Below are 23,998 nucleotides of genomic sequence, written 5' to 3'. Positions count from 1 at the left end.
CGGTCCGACTATAAAATCATAGTAAAAATTGCCAATGCTGTCGGTATTTTATTTTTACTTGAAGTCAAGAATTATTTTAGCCGTTTCGTGTCACATGCTCCCTTATTTGCACCTCCATTCTGCTTCCGGCTAAAACTAAGAACACGTATATAGAAACTTATTGTAAGGGGCCAAAAACTATAAAACACAATTGCAAAGCATGCTTGACGTGCAGACAAGAACTGGATACCCTTTTTCAGCTTTAAAACATTAAAAGAGTAATTTTATCTGCGTGAAAATTATGATATACAGTTTGAATGAGGTTCCGAATCCCTGTTTCCTCCCCACTTTCCTTACATGTTACTGTGGGAACGCTAGTTGTTCAGTTTACGAGTTTTGTAACGATCTGTCTCGTGTCTAATAAATTTATAATAAAAAAATTATTTGACCCTTCACCTCTCCCTTTCCCATCATACAACTCTATATTTGAAATGTCAGAAATGATATTCTAACCAAGCTTCATTAAACGAAAGCAAAATAACAACATAGAAACAGACACATATACAGGAGAGAAAGAAAGCATGCTGCTCCCCAAAATCTCGAGATCTTTGCGTGTTTTCTATCATTTCCAATGTTTCCTTATATTGTCTTTAAACCTGTTGAGTTTAAAGTAGTACACAAACAACTATCCCAAAGGTTACATGAAAATGCAAAAAGTGGAAGATAGTGTAAATCAACCTGCTGCTTAGCTGGTACAACAGCCTCCTTAGAAGACAAGCGACAGTGGGGATCAATATGTAGAATCCCGCACCGTAGGCTCATTATTTATTTAAACTGAATTGGGTCAGTAACATCCTAGAGTTTAACTATTATTTGGCTTTATATCTTCTCGTCTTTGGTTACAAATAGCAAATAACTTTTCTTGGAAAAACTAGAAAACAAAAGTATTTTCAATTCCTTTTTAGTTCGTTTTATTTTTTTGTTGGTTCACCAGAAAAATATTGGTGAAGCTTTTTTTCAGTTTTTACCCTGTATTTATTTGATATGCAAAGATTTTGGGCGCTTAGTTATCTGTGCACTTCCCTGCAAGCTGGAGATACCATTCAATGGCGAAGATTTATGCTCTTGAGTAATTTGATTTTAAGTTTTTATATTTTTCCGTCTTTTTCGTAATATGCAAAAACGCTCAAAATATTTTCAAAAAGAAATATCTTGTTCAGAGTCTTCTATGTTTTTATTTTCCGTCGAAACAAAATAAAAAAGCCACATGAATAAACGGAAAATTCTTAACTAACTATGATTTAAGAAGTAATATCCAATAAAGTATATCGCCTACTCTAATAAACTGGATTTACTGCTCAAAATTTCGAAAATTGACGCCTGATTATGCCGTATATATGACCTGCGAAAAAATGAGTTTTTGGATTAGCAAATAAATTCATAAGCGATAACGAAGAAAATTCACTACATAGCAAAGATCCTACTGGATTAATCTAAGAAACGTTACACAATATATTATAAGCAATACACACACACATCAAATACACATAAAATCAAATTGGCAGTCTTGCTTCCGCGCCCGTCTGGTGGTGGAAGCTCACCGGTGGATTCGTAGTGCTTGCGTGCCCGGCGCGTATCTATTTTTGCACCCTTACCATAACCTATCAAACTTTAAGTATGTCCTGTACTACCGCGATTTTTTGCTGCAATCAACGTTAATTTAATAAAAAGTTAATTTAAAATGTACCTGATAAACTAATCCATTGGAAAATGTTTTGTGATTTTACATAAAAATGAACATGGCAACATATAAACCAGTTTCTTGCCAACTATCATTGTTGGGTTTAATTAATCAATCATAATTCTTCTTAAATCGTTGGGGGAGGGGGCACCTGCCCGCTGCCTTGCTTTCCCCCTCCAAGTGACGCCCATGGGTATGATTCTTAATAGCAGTTTCTTGCATTCTTTATGGAAATCTTTTTTCCCTGAGCTTCTTTTTATATTGTTTGTGTGCTTTGTTCAGCAGTATTTATTATAGCCATTTGGGTTTGTTTCTAGTTGTTAGTTCTTGTTTATATTCCGTTTTTAACATATTATTCAGGATACTTTCAAGAGTCAAGCCATGGAAAATCAGTTTTTTTGTTTTTTTTGCTGTTTGCTCTCTTTGGTTTTCGTTTCTACATGTATGTTAAATGACAATTTTACCATTTGAGCTCTAGGTAGGTGTTTCCACAAAGTTGACGACTTTTACGGCTAGACACACTGCCAAAATTTGGCAAGTTGAAGCTCAACAAAAAATATGATCAATTAATATAGTTATTGGAGGAAGTATGCAAGTAGTATGATATTATTGAAAAATGAATCTTAATTGCTTTCATACCATACACGGGAGGTGGTAGAATTTTCTCAAATATTAGTAAGTAGGAAATTTTCAGAATGTCAGCTTGTAAACACACTTTTTGTTTTCTCTCACGACTTCCTTCAAAAATCATTAGGCGTTCCCTCCCTTAAGTCTATATCTGTATGCATCTGGGGGGGGGGGGTAAATAACTGAAATGTAGCTAATGAGTACCAGGTGATATTTCAAAAAATCACAGTATAGCATACCAAATTTTGGAAATTTAGTCTGAGTACGTAAGTTGCCGAATCTCTCACCCTTATCCCTGATAAATATACTCTCCCCATCCCTTTAAGATAAAAAAGATAGATTTGACCGATTATCTTAGATATGGGAAACCGAATATGCAAACAATGAGATGATAATCTTTCCGTTATTTGACAAAAATGGGCCAAATGGAACTGTTGCTGATTCAGATAGAAGGTGTTGGGCTATCTCCAATGCATTACAACGTGGCCCTTTGACTTAAATAGCGACGAAGACCACACTGGTTTTTCATCAAAAACTAGAAGAACAATAGGGAATTATTTTCATAAGACAGTGGAAATCTAATTTGAATGAATATTTCGGCCCTATGTCCAAGCTGTTTTGCTGAGGACAACCCTTGGACATAGGGCCGAAATACTCATTCAAATTAGCTTTCCACTGTCTTATAAAAAGAATTCCCTATTGTTCTTCTTATTTTAGATGTTTGGCCCTTTGACTGAATTAGTGATAATTAAAACTTGCAAGTAATAACCCTCCAAGATCCAATGTAACTAAAAATGAAAAAACATTGTAATTTGAAGAAAGATTTTCCTTGGGCTCAAGTATCTACAGTAGCTCATAGTCGTGCTCCAGAGTTTTGGGTATTATACAAATACCCAACGAGGACTTATTCAAAAAATGAAGAAATAAAATTGACAAAAACTTCAGAAGTTGAGCACCTAGGGATTTGGCAGACCTTCAGCTCAGAGCTATCCTAAATAACTTGTTTTGTGCTGACCCTGGTGTGGAAGTTGGCATAATATTGGCCAAAAATGCCATATAGTGCTGCAGCTTGCTGGGATTATTATGTAGAAGTTTATTTTAATACTTTAAATCTGGTCGAGTGATCGAACAAATTTGCGGTGGCCTCAACGTCTTTGGAAGACGTCTTGTGGACCTGGAAGGACTTAACTTCGCATGTAGGGATTTTTTTTTTTCTTCTTGTTTATTTTGTTTGTCGACCTTAGCAGTTTTTATATATCAACCTTTGCCACAAAAAAAAATCAAAAAGTCTAGTAGCATTGTTCTCTCTAGGTATTTGTAATATCAGTAATTACAAACAATACAAGAATGCTTAACGAAGAATTGCGGTTTCTCCGAAATAAAAAAAAAATGTAATTATTATAAATCATATTGTAACTAGTTTCTTGTTTACCCGTGAAAGATTAAACTCTTGCCTTTGTCATGTAACATTTCAGAAATCATGCTGAATTCATTTGGCAAGATATGGTACGTAGAAAACCTAGAACTCGCGGAAGTCAAAGTTGACTAAAGTATTTAATACTATGGAATCGAGCAATAGTTACAAAAATATTATCAAAGATATCAGTTGCTAAAAAATTTTTGAACGACAAACATACACTAAGCCTTATGACAGATAAAAAGACTAACAAGCAACATAGCACGAACAGGGTTGCCACCTGTAGCACAAAAGTTCTATATTAGCACCATTTAACTTGTGTAACACTGGCACGTGTTACATTGAATGTAGTGCTTTTTCTCTTTTATGGCCAAATCAAATATATATATATATATATACATATGAAATGCAGTTGGATGATGTTTACATCAAAATATATGTCAGAACATTTTTTATGCATGGATAATCTAAACATTTCTAAATACAGGATATCCGTGTGCTCATATATTTCCCCATTCAGAGCTCTGATCAGTTCAGGACACATTTTATTCCTTTACGTTAGAAAAGATTACCTGAAAACTAATCTACGTACACTTAAACGGACCGTACGCGTGTCGCAGGCAATCTGTGGGATGCGCAAAAAAAAAAATTTGACTACCACCGAAAATCGCTATGTATCATGCAAATTTGGACACTTGTGACTTTTCAGGACCTGACCGTGGTGGCAACCCTGGTGATGGATCTGCTCAAGTGGATCAAACTGAGAACGCAGCTTACGCTCCTAAATATTAGCTGTACTAATATTTCTTAGCATTTTATATGCCTGGAAAATTTAACACCCTCTAAAATAATCCCAAAATGTTTCACTGAATTTTTACAAATCATGAAATTTGTGTCAGCTTTTGGGTCCTTTAATCAAGGCTAATAATTTGCAGACCGAGTGAACACCCTAAAAGCTATCATTTTACAATTTCAACCTATAGTTGAGCTTTATTCAATCATTTTTAGGAAAGCCAAAGGGGAATTGACAACACCAAGTGCTATAACCCAACTGCCATCGTTTCAGTTGAAGGCCTTTTCTACCGTTGTTTGAGAAGCAAAATAGGATCATTTTGTTCAACTATAAACTAAATAAGAGCTTGTCTCATTAAATTCATTTTTTAACCAAGTTTATATTCATTTAGACGTTTGAGAGACAAAGCAATTACATTAGGAATTTGAGTTTGGCAACATTGACGTTAAAGAAAATATGTAAAGCAACATACTGTAAAGCTTTGAATAATGTTTTTGCTAACTGATTTTCATTGTAGGATCAAGCGTATGGGTGGAATGAAGGAATCTCAAATTTCTGCCGAGATTGAGCTGTTACAAACTGAAACCAAGAAAAAATGGACGCGACCACCTATATCTATGAATTTTGAAGTGAGTAAACACTTCTTTCATCCTCTTCAAAATAAAACAAATCAAATTACAATATTCAATTATCCTAGCAAATTCAATAACTTAGTCGAATAAAAATTTCAACTATAGGCACAAAACTACCTTTCCATAATTTGGTCTCCAAAGCTACCTTTTTGGTTTAGAATAAATAGCGCTGGAAAGTAAAACTTGTATGTCTCTTCAATTCGAATGCTTGAAGTGAATCTATTCTTCTTAAAAGCAAGCAAAAAAAATCAATCTTAAATTATTCTACAAAATGCTAGATTTGTTCTGGCATAAAAAAAGCACTTAATAATGTTTCATTACCGTGCTAATTATGATTTGGTTGAAGACACAAGTGCATAAGAAAAATTTAGAAATCCGGGATATAAGTTTTTTTCTTCTCAATTTTTTTTTTCCTGTGCAAAAGCGGTAATTGGCAGGCACTTTTAGGGTATCAACAGTAAATTAATCATCCATGGTTGGGAAAAAAAAGTGGTTTTTAGTGTCATCTGTTCAAATATATGAGTTTTATCAAGGTGTTTCATGTTCTCTTTTATTTTGTCTGAAGTCTTGCTTAGAGGAATGCGATAGATTCGACACATTCTTGTTTCTTTTACATAATATTTTTGCATGGATATCTGCAGTAATTTATCGAGGTAGGAAATTGCTTAAAAAGTTATTTTTCTCAAAAAAACACTCGAACTGGTTTCAGTTTTCAGTCTTCCGAAGAAGGGTAATGCCCTTGTTGAATTCCATGCGCTTATTGTATTGAAATTGAAAAACATTTGAGGTTTTATCATATTTGGACAGAGTTTTAAATTCTTTAATACAATTATTTAGAAGCGGGAACCCTGAATAAGTCGCTATATTGACGCAACCTTTAATTTTAATGTAAGGAAACTCGTCATTAAGTTTTAGTCTCAATGTATTTTTATTCTTTATTGCATTTAAGAAGATTTAGGGTTTTGACTTGGGTGGTGTGTTTCTAGTTAGAAAAAACTACTAAAATGACCGATTTGCTTTTGTTTTTTCGGAAGGAGAAAGTGTATTGACATTTAGAGGAAAGCAGAAGAAATTTTTGATTAATTTGTGGGTTGAGCATTAATAATGTTAAATCTTAACATAAAAAACCAGATTTATATTGCTAGGACAATGTTAATCGTCATTGCAGTACTCGTTCAGCTTTGCCACTGAAAGTGTTGCCGAAATAGCACTTTGATTATGATTTTTCGCCATCCATTAAATGATTTAGTTCTTTACCCTTAAAACCCTTAAAATTATGATCCCAAGAAAAATTGTATGGTAAGAAACAAAGACAAACTGTGACTCGTTTCTTAAAGAGGGTCTCAAAATGCGCTGTGTTAAAACCAGCTAATCAGCTTTTTTCATCACTTTCTGAGTCCCAATCAAGCTAAAGTTTTATTATTTTGCCTCAAAACACAAAACCTTGTACAGACTATTGTCACATTACTTTGTCTCAAAACATAAAACCTGTTAGTTATTTCCTACATATTCGATGATAAAAACAATTTGTGAGTCTACTCTTATTACACGAAATAAATCACATAGACACTTAACTAATCGTTGGAAAAATACATCTCTGGGTTGCATAATTATTTTTAATTGCTGTGTAACCTATTAGGATGAAGGCAAATATCCCCACGGCAAAAATTGTCAGCAACGAATGAAAAGGTATACAAGTCAGCACAAGTTTGCAACTCTTTTTGCCAGAAGACAAACACGCTTTATGACTAAAAATTCACTCTGTGTGATACACATTAAATCTCTGAATAATGAAACTTCAAAGCTGCTTTAGTCTGGGTTGTAAATGTCAACGGTTTAAAATGTCTTGACTAAAGCCTCCGTGTCTTTAAGCGCCCTTCTGTAAGAGACCACTGAGGGCTCGAGAGGCTCACTTTTTACTTCCTGATATTACTAGCTGAAAATGCTTGTATGGTTTCGGTTCAATCTAGATGCAACATACATACCTTTTTATTGAAATACTAGCTGTTGGGGTGGCGCTTCACGCCACCCCAACACCTAGTTGGTGGGGCGCTTCGCGCCCCCCCCAAGCCCCCCCGCGCGCGTAAGTCGTTACGCGCCATATTAGTTACGCGCCATTGTAGTTGTGTCCCTGTGTCCCACCTGTGAATAGAGATAGATATAAATATGTGTTTTTAACTACGTAAAACATGCGAATATACAACATTCTTCGCTGTCCCATTGTCTGTGCATATAAATAGATTGTCAGGTTTACTGACTCTTGAACATGCAACATATAATTGTCCATGGGAAAAACAATCCGTATTCAGATCTATACCTCATTATTCTAATGATGTGTCCCTGTGTCCAGGTCGTCATTTATATTCCCTGTGTCCCGGTCGTCATTTGTGTCCCGGAGTCCCAGTTTGTAATTTCTCTTTGAGTGTCCCGGTCGTCATTTATATTCCCTGTGTCCCGGTGTCCCGGTCGTCATTTGTGTCCCGGTGTCCCGGTCTGTAATTTCTATTCGAACAATCCCTAAGTCCCGGTCGTCATTTATATATCCCGCCTGTGCCCCCGGCGTCCCCATTGTAGGTTCTTCAGTCATTTTACAATTAAACATTTTTCCGTGAACAAATGTCTTAAATACCGTTAATGACGTCACCGTCAAAGCAAAAATGACGACAACTAATTTCATGACGTCAGCCGACACAGAAACATGACGTCACCTGATCCACAGATCCACAGACAGACAACTTATTTTTATATATATAGATTGGTGGTGGAGTTTGGGGAGGGTCTATAGGAAAGCTCACAGGCCCATTTTGGTCCCCCACTTACATAGATGGGAATTTCGTGCGTGGTTCTGACGTAAAATGGGTACCTTTCTGCATAGATAACTTCGAAGAGCACAGTGCCTTTCCATGACGAAAGTAAAACAGTTCAAAATAGGGATGACACCTTTTTATTGACAGTGAATAGATATAAAATTATTTAACTGAATATTTCGAACACATATACAATGTTCGAAAGAGACATATACAGTGCTGATGATGAACACTGTATATGTGTTCGAAATATCCAGTTAAATAATTTTATATCTATTCACTATCAATAAACAGGTATCATCCCTATTTTGAACTGTTTTACTTTTACCTTTCTGCATAAAAGTTGGCAGTAAGAGGTGTGAGGAGGGATAGAACCACTGGCCTACTTTGGCTCTCTTATCATAGAAATTCAGAATCCTTGCGTGACTCTTGTTCAAAAAGGTGCAACGAGTCTACATTTCTGAAAAAGCTAAGATGTCACATCTTAAAAAGTAGGACTACAGTCCTACTTTTTGTCTACAGCTTCTTTTATCCAGCGAACCAAATCATATGTTATTTTTTAGCAATCATTGTCCAATTTTACTTTTTCTCGATGATTATTATTGACAAAGGAATTCTCAGCTCTTTGAAGATCTTATAACAACTCATTTCACGAGTGAATTTTTACAAAAGAACTGATATAATTTCCATTCATCAGCTCTATAAGGAGATTCATTAACTTTAAAGACAAATAATTGTGTTTATCTAGTTCAAAAGTTGAGTTTCTTGGTCTGTGCCAATTTTCTAATGATGCTACTAAGAAAGGACTAAAGGCAAGCTTCCAATTTCTTTAGCAAACGGAGAACTGTAAGTTTTGAAGGCACATGTAACACCATTCCTCTATTCCAGTTTCAAACTCAAAAAATTAAATCACAGACTCAACCCAAATCACAATAGAAATAGTTGTAACAATAGATGGTAGTATTTTAATGTCAGAGTTTTGTCTGATATAGACGATAAAAATCAACATTAATTTGTTGGCTCTAACTCAAGGGCAATTATAGACGCTATTTTCTGGCCCCAGACAAGGATTATACGCCGCACTCCCATGTAATACCATGTTCATTAATCCAATAAAAGTTCCACACTCCATAAAAACTGCAGAAGATAGACCCTTACCACTTTCCTGAAGTAAATTGAAATCGACAGTATTTGGTAAAGCAGCTGCATATATCCAAAGTGTTGCTTCTGCGTTCCTTTTCTCATTAATTATTTTCTTCTTTTTTTTTTACTAAAGTATGGAGATAATGTTTAGTGTGTGTTTATATTCAGCTCTTATTTCCCAAGTTGCATTTGAATATTAAAAAGGAGTGAATCAAGGAATATTCGGTTATGATTTTGAAACGGTTCATTGTCAATTTAAGATTGCAAACTTTGGTATAATCACTATATGGATGCAAAAATAATTGAAATAATAGTTATGGTATTTTTATGAAAACATAAGTCAAATGTAATTCAATCCTGACGACTTTAAATATTACTTTATATTAGTCGTAAGTTCCTGTAAATCCCAGCTAACCCCTAGCCTTTACCTCTGAAGACTATCACACGACCTTACACGACGGCTACCTGAAATATAAAGGCAAGTGAGTATTTATCATTTTAGAGATGACATACAATCAAGAGGTTACATTTAATGAAATAAACCTGATATACCGGTCAAACAATAAAATTTGGCGCATTCGGTAAACATGTCCTGTATCTTCTCTCGGCTGTGGGGTTGATTTGTAATTATCAGGACTTCTGTGGGGGCATAGAAAGAGACAATACAACGCAGTTGTTCTTATAACTGGGTCAACTTTGGTTTTTATACTGTCGTTAGCTAATTTTAAACGGTGTTAATCCATAAAAATAAGTGAACTTAGTTTTTGAAACAAAACAACATCTAGCAATATTGTTAAAAATTATAATGGTAACAGCACGAATAGTATTATTTAATATATAATTCAATTTAATTTTACAAACAATCGGCTGAGCTGCGAAATTCTCTAACTGCTATTGCCTTATAGGTTCCATTTGCTCCATCTGGGTTCAAAGTTCGCTACCTCAAAGTATTTGAACCAAAACTAAATTACTCTGATCATGATGTCATCAAGTGGGTCAGATATATAGGACGCTCTGGACTTTATGAAACTCGGTGCTAAAAAATAGAAAGAGCGATCTACAGATTTGAGAACTGAATATAGGCTATTATTTTTCAAGTGTTTCTCTTTTTCCGCTGTGGAGTCAAACTATAAGTTATATAAAGCCAGGATGATAAGCTTGCATTGTGTCTACTGCCCCCTGTAGGACATTAAAGTTTTATGGTTAAATGTTGATAGGTCAATTTTAAGAAGTTTTTGCTTGGGTTTGTCTATGGCTGGTACTCCTGTTTAAGATTTTGTCCTAGTTTCGTATATAGTACATTTGTTTTTGCTTCTGGGGGCCATTTTCTTTTTTCTTAAGCAGCATCTGTTGCTTGTAGCAAGAGCAAGCCTATTCTACTATTCCCAAACTGTGCATGCCTCTTTATTCTGTCGTCAAGTTTGCTATCTATGTCTTTTTTTTTACTTTTGGTGTATTAGTAGTCCTTGTTTATATTACGATCTTTATTGAAACTAAAAATCTTAATGTAAATTGTGTTGCTTAACGTGAAAATGCTTTAAATAGTCGATCATGTTTATTTTGGTCAGGATGGTTTTCACTTAAAGTTTGGTTGAAACTTGAATATTTCTCTTGTTTTTCCTTTCTTTTTCAACTACGTTATCTATAGTTGTTTAAATATAAAACAAATTTCTTATATCAATGATAGCTTATTCCATATAATGTTCACTATAGCCAGCGTTTCAGAGAAAAGAGAATAGCGCTATAGATATATGGACAAAATCGAATATTTTGCTGAAACTTAACAAAAATCTTGCGGATTATTTGCTTATTCATAAAATGGCTCTTTTTGTAGTTGAATTCCTGTTAGATGTAAACTTTCTCTTTCGCTTCTTTTTTCCCTATATTTAAACTGAAAATGCTTTAATCTTTTTCTCTTGCTTCTTGAAAGTCACCGAAAATTTAAACAGCAAATGTATGTTAATGCGTGAGCGACCTTCAGTTAAGTATTTTGGAGGTGATGAAGAAACAGAATCGTTTGTAAGAAATTAGACGAATGCGTTTTTAACATTTGGTTAATTCTACCATGCTTTAGTAGTAGCACGGGTTCTGAAACAGAAATAAGATTCTTTGTAACTTTTCCTCAACTCTTTGAAGCCTGTTGAAGTTTGTGTGATTTTATTAGTATCTTTTCTGTGTTTACTTCAAGATTAAATTCGTTTTGTGTTCGTTTCTAAAGTATGCTTTGGAAAATGGTTAGTTTTATGCTTAGTTTTGCACACTTAATTTGTTTCGAATATTTATGTATTTGCGTACTTTCTTCTAAATCGTAATAAATAAGTGCGTCAAACCAGTCCAACACCAATAGCCACGTTTTTATATTTATGAAGTTGCATTTTGATTAGCGATCAAAAAACAATATCAGTAAAAAGCGTCATATTTCGGTAACGCCTCGGTTGATTGACTTGTATCTTTTGGAGTTATGCCCTAAAGTAATTTGAACTTCTAAGTTGTGTAGTGGGTGGAGAGTGTCCGAAAGGAAGGGCCGCAAGGCTTAGCATTGTTTGGTCCCTATGAGGCACCAATGTCCTGGAAAAATTTTGGGGAGTGGCCAAAATAGTTTTGGTAATCTGCGAGGAGCCCCACCGAGTTGAGCGAGTAGGCAAAAATGGTTTCTTGCTAGTTGATTCGCACGCAAAGTGCGCTTATTTAGCTAGTTAATAATATAATTTTATGTTATAAGATGTAAAGGCATATACCCAAGAAGTAATTCCCGGGTGTAAGAGGGGAGAAGGATACTTTGTCAAGATAGAAAACTTATCAGAATTTTGTAAAAAAAAAATAATGGAAAAAAAATTACAAAATTATAATGATTTGAAGTTGTCCATACCCTTTACCCCCTCGTTCCTCAACTGTCGGTGTGGGGAGATAAATTACAAAGTTAACCAAAGGTCAAATGATTAGATGTATTAGAGACTATTCATCTGCATGTGGCTCAAAATTCGTGTGCTTGAATCCCCTGGTAATTAATAAGTTAGGTTATAGAAGCTCAAAAAGGCACATTGCCTTGTTGGCCAGAATATACACGGCCGTAAAAGCCTTCTTGAAAGAAATACATTCTTTTTGAAATTTTTAGCTTTTCTTTGATTGAGGATCACATTCCAGTTTTTGTTCTGAAAGTACGTCGGATTGTTTCTCTAAAATATAGTTTGCTTGTTGGAACCATTTTTGTTTTGTGATAATGCATATTACTTAAATGATCTGTGCTGTAAGTAAATTGACGTTTTGTGTATAGGTTAAGTGTAATAAAAATTTAAACTGATTTCAGATGTTTTGGGATTTGTATAGGGGCAGGCAGTTTGAACTAATCTCAGGGAGTCTTACTTAAAACGACAATTTGGCTGTCTTGTTTAGTCTTCTTTTTGTCCTTAACAAAGAAGTTAGATTTTTCTTCTGTGTGAATTTTCTTTGGCATAAATTACTCAATTCACCGTTGCTCGGCAGAAAACCAATTCGGAAGAATTAGAAAAACGAGGTATTTTCAACTTACGAACGAGTAATCGGATCTTAATGAAAATTGATATTTAGAAAGATCTCATGTCTCAGATGCTCCATTTTAAATTCTGATCGGATCCAGGGAAATTAGGGGCTGTAAGGGGGAAATCGAAATCTTGGAGAATGCTTAAGAGTGGAGAGATGGGGATGAAACTTGATGGGAAGAAATATGCACAAGCTCTAGATACTTGATCGACATAACCCGACCGGATTCGATTTCTTTGGGGGAGTTGGGGGGATTTCTAGTGCTTTGGCGAGTTCGAGAATAAGGACAAGTTCTAGATACATGGTTGATATAACTGGACCGGATTCGATCTCTTTGGGGGAGTTGGACGGGTCTTCCTGTACTTTGGCGAGTTCGGTGCTTCTTGACGTGCTAGAATCGATAACACTAGTACCGAGTCTAATATTTGGTTCCGACCTCGTCACAAGTGCCATGTGGGCTCTTGAATCTTGTTGTTTTCATGGCTCATGGCTTCATCTTCTTTCTCAGCCAAGTGCCATATAGCGATCGCAATTTCTGTCCGTCGGTCCTGGTTTTACTAGCTCGGGCACTTCCGGATAAGCTCGGACGAAGAAAGCTGGCAGGTGTATCAGGGACTGGACCAGATTAAATTAGAAATAGTCGCTTCCCCGACTCGACCATCTGTGGGGGAGTAGAGGGACGGTTAATTCAGAAAAAATATTTTAAAAACTCCCCCTTGAAAGCCTGCATGGCGCAGTGGATATGGTGTTCGTATGCTATTCTGAAGGTCTTAGGTTCAATTCCTGACAGAGACAATTTCTATAAGTTTTTTTTCTTACTCTGCCATTTTTAGTTTAATTTCAAAACCCTTTTTAAAATGTCTGGCCTTGGCTAATCTATATATATATAAATAAGCTGTCTGTCTGTCTGTCGAGTGACGTCATTATATGACGTCTGATTTATTTCATCATATACCAATTCAAAAACGAATGTATTCAAGCCGAAGTAGCTGAGTTGGTAAAGCGTTATGTTCCAGGTTCTAGGTCCGAGAGTTTCCAGGTTCGAACCTTGGCTTTAGCATTAATACAAAAGAAGAAAAAAACTAAAAAAGGTAAAAACTACAAAAAAAAACTAAAAAGAAAATACTAAAAAAGAAAAAAAAGGTAAAAACTACAAAAAAAACTAAAAAGAAAAAAAACTAAAAACTGAAAAAGAAAAAAAACTAAAAAAAGGAAAAAAACTGAAAAATAAAGGAGAAAAAGAAACTGAGTTGGTAAAGTGTTATGTTCCAGGTTCTAGGTCCGAGAGAAAAAAAACTAAAAACTAATAAAAACTAAAAACTGAAAAAGAAAAAAAAAGAAAAAAAGGAAAAAACTTAAAAATAAAGGAGAAAAAGAAAACTAAAAACCGGGACACAGGGAATATAAATGACGACCGGGACACTCAAAGAGAAATTACAGACTGGGACACAAATAACGACCAGGAGATATAAATGACGACCGGGACACTCAAAGATAAGTTACAGACCGGGATACAAATGACGACCGGGACACAGGGAATATAAATGACCAACGGGACACAACTACAACGGGGATGCCGGGGCACAGGGGGATATATAAATGACGACGGGGACACAGGGAATGTTCGATTAGCAATCACCATCAACAAAGCTCAAGGGCAATCATTAGAATAATGAGGTATAGATCTGAATACGGATTGTTTTTCCCATGGACAATTTTATGTTGCATGTTCAAGAGTCGGTAAACCTGACAATCTATTTACATGCACAGACAATGGGATATCGAAGAATGTTGTATATTCGCAAGTTTTACGTAGTTAAAAACATATATATATATATATATATATATATATATATATATATATATATATATATATATCACAGGTGGGACACAGCTACAATGGCGCGTAACTAATATGGTCCGTAACGACTTACGCGCGCGGGGGGCTGGGGGGGCACGAAGCGCCCCCACCAACTAGGTGTTGGGGTGGCGCGAAGCGCCACCCCAACAGCTAGTACTTACTAAAAATATCAGATTGGATCACGTTTTATGGTGATTAAATCTGGAATTTGCTATAGTATGGACCAGCAAGCGTAGGAGGAGCTAAATCTAGCGATAAATTTAAAGCGATCTAAAATTATAGTAAAAGCTATTCAATTTCAGAGGCAGAAATCCCGCGCAGCGGAGCATATCATGGTATTCTCCAAAAAAAAAACATCACCGCGATAACATTGCGGAAATGTTGGCTACTGTCCTAGATAGCTTCATTTTTCCATGGTATTAAAAAAGCAACATTAATTTTAAAGCATTTGGATTGTAAAGTAACTTTGTCAACATTCATTTATATTTCAATAAGAGTTCTCGGTACAAGAATTTGTCTGTCAGTTAATTTTTTACGATAAAAAAAAGAAAAATAAATTGTCTCTGCAAGTGAAGGGTGATCAAAACGTAAATGAACCACAAAATATTGATATACCGCCATTTTATTCGTAATGAAACTGGCCTTATGTTTAAAATAAAGAGGACTTCAAATATTCACAGAATCAACAAAGACATTATCATGAAGTATGGTTAAGCCATTAGCACGATCATGGTTTTAGTGTAAGGTCGAAGCGTATGCCCGAAACCAAGGCATTTTTTTCGTAAAGCAGCTTTTTTAAGATTATTGTTATTAATTTTTGGAAACATTGAAGGTAGGATTCTATTTATTGCATATATCCTTAGCATTCCTACTTTTTCTATATATTTTAGTTTTATTGTGGGCTATTTCATTTTAAGTTTCAGCAAAAAAAAGGTTGTTAATTTTCATTTTGTTTCTTTCGTTTTAAAGACGGATGATAAATTTGGGTATGTTGCAAAGAGTGTGCTTAACTAATAAAACTGGAAAAATGGTATTTTTAAGAGAAAACAGAACAATGTATTTTTATGTAACAAGGGTGCCAATATACAAAATCTTCGTAGCCAATGTGACAAGGGCGCCAATAATTGACAAAAAAAGAATGAACAACAGAAAAAACAAGGAATGAGGACGCCAAAAAAATCTTGGGAGGGACCCAGGGTCACATCCTGGGTTCGTCAGTCTCCTCTTACTCAGTATATCAGAATTTGTTCAAAACTCAAAATAGTAAGCTCCCAAGGTTTTTTTCCATGTTTGTAGAAAAATGGTTTCTATTTCTTTTAAATATCGTAATACTTTAATTAATTTTCTTTTATATGTTTTTTCGGTATATGATTTTTAACTATTTCGACGAAACTTTCACATTCACCCTACCTTCGAAACAGAACAGCACGAATCATCTTATTGTGCTCTACTCTTTTACCAATCCGGTAAATAAAATTTGATTTGATTATTACGGTCCAGTATCAAGAGCGCAAGAGCTGAGCCACAATTATTTGTTCGCCAAAACCTGTGTTATTGTGCTTGATTTGTTAAACGGAGATATGTTTTCCTTTCGCCACATCTCGCGTGGTGTTTGGATAGAATATTTTCTAAAAAGACAGGATATTTTTGTTCTAAAAGCATCAATGATAGTCCACAATACTTGAGCCTATAATTAATTAGAATCTTCTCAAAATAATATAAAATTTGTAACGATTATTTTACTTTTATGTAAAGGCGCAGACTCCAGGGGGATAGGAGTTAAGGTTTTCTTACTCTCAAGGTGCTGGTTCTTTTGGCTGAGCCCACACAAAATTCTTTTGAAAAGATGATACCCGAGCCTAATTAGTTTGCTCTTTCATATTCACGCCTTATTAAAATCAAATTATGAGCTTGGGTTATTTTTGTAAAATTAAACGCTTTTCATCCAGCCTCTCTTTAAACAAATTTCAAATCTACTTGATTATTTTGAAAGCACTCATATTAAGGCTCAATCTGCTCTTGAATATCTAACTAGTTGAGATATCTAATACTCTCAGAATGGCAGCCATAACTAATTTGATCGTAAATTCGGGTGTATAGGGCTAAAGTCCTGCATGGTTGAATCATAGACATATTGATTTATGATACACTACAGACGGTATGTGTTTTAACCAAATTCTTGGCAATTTTTCTCTCGTGGCAACAACAGAAATTTTCGGAGGTTTTTGAAACAGGTAAAATCGGCTATCTTGGTCTAATTAATTGTCTACGTTCTGAGTCCTGCTATGTCTTGGCTATAGGACAAAATAAAAAAAATTATCATTTGATGTTTTCCAGATATAATAATCACTGCCATCATAGTTGTCGGTCAGCTCCGCTAATTGGCTAGACATCAAATTTGAATCCTTGTTGACACCGAATCTTTGAAGATTGAAAGGAGATATGCTTAGAGACATAGAGTTTTAGTCTCATAGCTTTTGTCTGTCCATCCATACCCATCCCAGGTTGTGTATTTTACAGTCAGTATGATTGTAGCAAAATAGCAACAGCTTTTTTTCAAAAGATTTGCCGTTTAAAAATAATTATTGATTAAGTGATCATAGGAAAAATCGCTCAGACCTCATTTTGTTATTAATTGCAGAAATGATCCTGCCACCAAATATAAAATTGTGCTGTATATTTAGGCTAAAGATCACAATCGAGGCTAGACAGGGAATTTTTAGACACAGGTGTCTCTGATGGCTCAGATTTCCTTAGAGCTAATCAGATAGAAAGATGCGGACAGGACATCACTCAGCAAAAGAAATTTGTCATAGGAACTTTGGGTTGTAAAATTAACATATAAGAGTAAAGTATGTTGTAAAACCCTAGTTTAGCTATTTTTTTGATACATTGGAAAGAGGCTGGGCTAGAAAAATGAAACTTCTTGGGATGGGTCTACAAGGGTGAAATTTGTTATGGGGCAGGGATTAACTAGGCCTGCCCCTCCCAGCTCGGTTTGCCCCCCAGCTGAATTTTAGTTTCTTCCAAAATGCTGTCAGAACTGGGATGAATCTGCATAATTAAAGCATCAACAGAAATTGATCAGGTTTTAGTACATAGGCTATTTATGTTTATAGGAGGCCCAGGCTGCAATAAGTTATCTTGTATAGTACTATAAGGGGTAAAATTCTAGTTAATTGACTTCTTGCTATCTCAGAAAGGGTTTAGGTTAGGAAAATGAAACTTTCAGGGATGGGTCTACCAGCTAAAGTATGTCCTGGGAAGGTATTTTGAAGCAACTACCTCCACTCCTTCTCCCTCTAGAGGGCCCGGACCTGTGATGACTTTTAAAAATATGTTTGTTATATTTAAGTGAAACTTTGCAATATATATCTTCTGCTTAATTGAAGTACAACAAAATTGTTTTCAGCTTCATAACTTTGCTCAATTCCATTTTATAAGGTTTTAAAGATTTGCAAATACATTTCCTTAATTTAAAAAAAAAATCATTGATATGGCTCAAAATTCTACTCAAATAAGAGGGATTGCATTCTCAGAACTAAAGGCAGAGAAAAAGCAACTAGTAACTGAAAATTAAGGTAAAATTTTGATTTGTCAAAATTTCAATAGGTATAGACCTGTCATGTAGGCAAATTTCAGGGCCCTCTAGAGGGAGAAGGAGTGGAGGTGGGTACTTTAAAATACCTTCCCAGTACATACTTCAGCTTGTAGACCCATCCCTGAAAGTTTCATTTTCCTAACCTAAACCCTTTCTGAGATAGCAAGAAGTCAATTAACTAGAATTTTACCCTATAAGGTACTAAATAGTACCTTTATGCAGCAAAAGGACTTTTTTTTTAGGTTTTTACTGTCATTTTCACTTGATTTGGGAAAATTGGCTCCAACTCTGCCCCTCCCCCCAGGGTTTAGATGAAATTACTGCCCTGTGGGTCTACAGACTAAGGTGTGGGTATGAATATATGACCATTCTATTGCATAAGGAGATATGTTAAGAAAACAATTCTTACTACATAATATACAAAACATTCATAGTTAACATATTTTCCAGGGAAGAACCTTTATCTTCACTTCTTTCCTTCTTTCCTTCTTTTTCCAACTTTGCAAAAAAGAAGAAAAAAGTTATGCTTTTAAATAAGTAAGTACTCTGACTAACAATGCTTCTTAACTAGCCTACTGAGGTCCCTGCACAGAGGTGCCATTTGGGCCAAATCTTGGGGTAGGCATGGACTCCATCTCAGCCACACTGACCTCTAATAATAATTATAACATTGAAGATCCCAATCAACAAGGTTAAGTGATTAAACTGAAAGTAGAAAATTCAACCAGACTACAGGATGGCATACCTCAGCAAGAAACTTTCTTATTTAAGTAAACAATACATTGGTGAAAGTAATCTTCATTAACATGCTGAGGGTTGTAACCAAAATCTCAGTTTTCCTTAGCAGAAATCTTTCAGATCAAATATATTTACAAAAAGGAAAAACATAACAAGGGAAAGATATTACAACACTCAAGGTAACAAGGGAAACCATCAAGGTTTCATCTTTGCAAAATCATCAACAAGCTGGTTGCAGTCCAATTTTTACTAAATCCATCTCTGCAAGCATCAAAAGGAGATGACTGAGACGATTGTTTCTTTTTGTAGACTGCAGGTAGTTTTTCACTATTTCTAGACTAGAAAACAAATGCTCATTGCTTGCTGTTGTCACAGGAAGTGTGACAGCAATACAAAGTACTTCAATTACTTCTGAGTAAGCCACTGGTAATGCCTGAAGATGGTCAACAATGTGTAGGAAGTTTTCCAGCTTTTTCTCCTCATTGAGCAAGACATGCTTGGCAATACCAGCTTGATATTTGAGAAGAATTTTGTCAGTATCCAGCTTGCAGAGAAATGAGGAGACATAAGGAGCAGAGAAATGCTTGAGCAACTCTGTGTCCATAAATTTGGTTGAGCTTGGACTTAAGGCTTCAAGTGTGCTCAGCACTGGGAAGTTATCTGTGAACCTTCTGTCAAATTTGGCTAGGAGACGGTTGAAAGTCTTGGAGTACTCTTGCATCATTTCATCTGCCAAGGTAGTAGTCCAATTTCCAGATTGGATGAAGTTCTTTCCTAGTGTTGAAGTTGTCACAAATTGTTTCAGATGCTTGGTGATCTTTTGAGTTCTAATACTAATGGCTATTAATACCTTTATATTTACCTAACTAAAAAGTTAGTATGCTTAATGATGTAAAGTCTTTTACTTCTCTCTGTGCTTTTGTCTTTAGAGTTTTATGGTACCATTGGCCTGAAATCTGGGGTTTTACTGGTAGAGGATGTCAAGCATCTCTAACTTTCATAAGGTTTATGTGTCAAGCATAAAAATGTTTATTTATACATATGATACAGTAAATGTACATAAGACAAGGACAGAAACAGAATAAGAACTGACTCAAGTAATCTAAAATGGTGGCTTATATTCACCTAAACAAGGAAATAAACATTGAAACATTTGCCAGGAACTGACCTATTTTAATCTGTCAACTTAGAGGAATTACTGCAAATATTCAGAATTTATAATATTAATATAATCATCTAGGAAATGGGCATTTGACAGAACTTGAGAACTTTATTATGTATCTAACCTACTTTCAAAGTTTACAATGATTAATAGCAAATAGCATAATTACCCCAAGGGTTGTCAGGTAATTATGCTATTTGGTTAATAGGCATGCAGTAATTTCAAATCAATTGGACAGAATGGATTAAGTTGGACATTATGGATTATTATGGCTGGCAAAGGTCCCTTTGTTATGGAAGCTTGGGCCCCCTGGAAAATCTGGGGTGGGCACTTGTCCACCCCTGACCCCCCCCTCCCAAATGGCACCTCTGTCCCTGCATTGGCCATGCAGTGTATTGCTACAGTAGGGTTCAATCTCTAGGTCCAGTATTACAAGCTAAGGTCAAACTCACTGCACCACTACAGGGCAAGCCATGCTTTTGATAAATATTTTGTCTGTTTTCAAATTTGTGCTGAATGATATGCCAGCCTACAAATTTTCTGATAGATGGTGTTCATCCTGGCCATTTATAGTTTGTAGTTTTTTGTGACTATTGAAAATAAAATGGCCAAAGTACAAAATGATGCATAACTGGTAAATTTTTTGGGTAAAATTCTAGTTAATTGACTTCTTGCTATCTTAGAAAGGGTTTAGGTTAGGAAAATGAAACTTTCAGGGATAAATCTACAAACTAAAGTATGTCCTGGGCAGGTATTTTGAAGCAACTACCTCCACTCCTTTTCCCTCTAGAGGGCCCTGACCCTTGATGACCTTTAAAAATATGTGTGTTATAAAAGTGAAACCTTGCAAAATAGATCTTCTGCTTAATTGAAGTACAACAAAATTGTTTTCAGCTTTATAACATTGCTCAATTCCATTTTGTAATGTTTTAAAGATATGCAAATACATTTCCTAAATTCTGAAAAAAACATTGATATGGCTCAAAATTCTACTCAAATAACAGGAATTGCATTTTCAGAACCAAAGGCAGAGAAAAAGCAACTGGTAACTGAAAATTAAGGTCAAACGTTGTTTTGTCAAAATTTCAAAAGCTATCAACCTGTCATTTAGGCAAATTTCAGAGCCCTCTAGAGAGAGAGAAGGAGTGGAAGAGGGTACTTTAAAATACCTTCCTGGGACATACTTTAGCCTGTAGACTGCTCCCTGAAAGTTTCATTTTCATAACCTAAACCCTTTCTGAGATAGCAATAAGTCAATTAACTAGAATTTTGCCCTTTTTGCACTTCATATAGTTGACTTACCAATAAAGTGAACATACCACTTGATACCTTTTTTATATTCTTTATGAATGTAATAATTGCTTCTTCTGCAAATTCCAGTTTAAGTACTTTTTGACCTAACCCAAACTAACCTAACCTTATTATAAATAGTTTTGGCATTGAGAAAATGTAGTATTATTTTGTTGAAAACAGCACTGAGAAAACATAGTATTATTTTGTCAAAAATGATCAATAACTCGCACTTTAATTGAAAATTCATCATTTTTCAGAGCTCAAAAATTTGCAGTAGAAGTGATTATAATATTCACAAAGAACATAAAAAAGGCATCAAGCAGTATATTCACTTTATTGGTAAGTCAATTATATGAATTGCAAAAAATTTATCACACCATCTACATATTTGCTAAAAACAGGATTGAGAATAAGTGTTATAAAAACTGATATAAAAATTACTTTTTTGGCTCTAGGATGATGTAGCAGTTTCAAAATTAGAGAGAATTATATCTTTGCTGGAATATCATGAATCAAGATGATAACACATGTGATAATAAATATGATTTAATTTAGTCATTGGTTGGTGCCTTGGCTGATGCCAGGCAGCTGCCTGTTGTAATTTTTTTCCCATTCCCAACAGTACAGCAAACACACTGCTTCACATTATAAGCCATTGGATTCATCCAGGAACAACCATAATGTCAGATTGTTGGAGAGCTTACAGTAGATTAAACACACAAGGTTTTCAGCACCTAATAGTCAACCATTCATTCAATTTTGTGGACCCTGTGACTAGGGCCCACACAAAAAATATTAAATGTCTATGGTGTTCAATGTGCAGAGCGATCTCCAGTGATAGGAGATTGGGCAACCATATGGCTGGTTATCTTGCCAAGTTTTATTGGAAAACTTTTTTTCCAATAAAGGGGTCAGATTTCCCCAATTCAACCATCTAGGGGGAAAGGGGGGATGGTTAAATTGGAAAAATTAGAAAAAATGAGGTATTTTTAACTTACAAATGGGTGATTGGATCTTAATGAAATTTGATGTTTGGAATGCCGACCAGATCTGGTGACAATGTAGGGAGTTGGGGGGGGGGGACCTAAAATCTTCGAAAATACTTAGAGTGGAGGGATTGGGATGAAACTTGGTGGGTAAAATAATCACAAGTCCTAGATACATGATTGTCATAACCGGAACGGATTTGCTCTCTTTGGAGGAGTTGGGGGGGGGGGTTAATTCTGAAAAGTTAGAAAAAAATAAGGTATTTTAACTTACAAAGGAGTGATAGGAACTTAATGAAATTTGATGTTTGGAAGGATATTGTGTTTTAGAGCTCTTATTTTAAATCCCGACTTTACCCGGTGACACTGCGGGGAGTTGGTGGGGGGACCTAAAATCATGGAAAACGCTTTGAGTGGAGGGATTGGGATGAAACTTGGTGGAGAAAATAATCGCAAGTCCTAGATACATGATTGACCTAACCAGAAGGGATCCGATCTTTTTGGTGGAGATGGGGGGGGGGGTTAATTCTGAAAAGTTAGAAAAAACGAGGTATTTTTAACTTACAAACGAGCAATCAGATCTTAATGAAATTTGATATTTGGAAGTGTATTGTGTCCCTGAGCTTTATTTTCAATTTTGACCGGATCTGGTGACATTGGGGGGGGGGGGAACCTAAAATCTCGGAAAATGCTTAGAGTGGAGGGGTCTGGATGAAACTTGGTGGGAAAAATAAGCACAAGTCCTAGATACATGGTTGAAAAAACTGGAACGGATCCACTCTTTTTGGGGAAGTTTGGGGGGAGGTTAATTCTAAAAAATTAGAAAAAATGAGGTATTTTTAACTTACAAAGGAGTGATCGGATCTTAATGAAATTTCATATTTTGAAGGACCTCGTAACTCAGATCTCTTATTTTAAATCCCGACCGGACCCAGTGTCATTGGGTGGGGGGACTGGAAATCTTGGAAAACACTTAAAGCAGAGAGATCAGGATGAAACTTGGTGGGAAGAATAAGCACAAGTCCAAAATATTTGACGGAATTAACCAGACCGGATCCGCTCTCTTTGGCGGAGTTGGGGGGGGGAGTAATTCGTAAAAAATAGAAAAAGGAGATATTTGTAACTTACAAACATGTGATCAAATCTTAATGAAATTTGATCTTTAGAAGGATCTTGTGCTTTAGAACTCTCATTTTAAATGGGGGAGCTGGTGACATTTGGGGGAGCTGGAGGGGAAACCAGAAATTGTCAAAATTGGAAATCTTGGAAAATGCTTAGAGTGGAGAGATCGGGATGAAACTTAATGGGAAAAATAAGCACAAGTTATAGATATGTGACTGACATAATTGGAACGGATCTGTTCTCTTTAGGGGAGCTGGGGTTTGTTAATTTGGAAAAATTAGAAAAATTGAGGTATTTTAACTTAAGAACAGGTGACCAGATCTCAATGAAATTTGATATTTAGAAGAAACTCATGTCTTAGAGCTCTTGTTTCAAATCCTTACCAGATCTGTTAACATTGGAGAGAGTTGGAGGGGAAACAGGAAATCTTGAAAAACGGTTATAAATGTTGTAGATATGTGATTGATTAAACCAGAATGGATTTGCTCCCTTTGGGGGAGTTAGGGGGTGGGGCTCAGTTCTTTGGCGAGTTTGGTGCTTTTGGACGTGCTAGGACGATGAAAATTGGTAGGCGTGT

At 35.5% G+C, this 23,998-nt stretch overlaps 2 protein-coding genes across 10 annotated transcripts in view; both read left to right on the top strand.

Moving 5' to 3' along the window:
• LOC136027346 (AP-2 complex subunit mu) overlaps positions 1-12,440 on the top strand; it is a 37,564-nt gene extending 25,124 nt beyond the window's left edge. Inside the window, exons 7-8 of the mRNA XM_065704503.1 lie at positions 5,075-5,186; positions 10,045-12,440. Of these exons, the coding sequence (XP_065560575.1) occupies positions 5,075-5,186; positions 10,045-10,179 (247 nt within the window). The 3' untranslated portion in view covers positions 10,180-12,440. The remainder of the gene's footprint in view (positions 1-5,074; positions 5,187-10,044) is intronic.
• Positions 12,441-17,277: 4,837 nt separating this feature from the next.
• The window catches only part of LOC136027343 (uncharacterized), a 57,489-nt gene continuing 50,768 nt past the window's right edge, over positions 17,278-23,998 (top strand). For 4 of the 9 annotated variants that reach the window (XM_065704497.1, XM_065704495.1, XM_065704496.1 and 1 more), the window contains exon 1: positions 17,278-17,371. The gene's annotated coding sequence lies outside the window, so the exon portion shown is untranslated. The remainder of the gene's footprint in view (positions 17,372-23,998) is intronic. The other 5 variants (XM_065704493.1, XM_065704500.1, XM_065704498.1 and 2 more) reach the window with 5 other exon arrangements.

Source organism: Artemia franciscana, chromosome 5 (genome assembly GCF_032884065.1).
Source record: "Artemia franciscana chromosome 5, ASM3288406v1, whole genome shotgun sequence".
Lineage (NCBI taxonomy): Eukaryota > Metazoa > Arthropoda > Branchiopoda > Anostraca > Artemiidae > Artemia > Artemia franciscana.
Note: the sequence above shows the minus strand (reverse complement) of the source record. Positions and strands in the feature narration are given on the sequence as shown.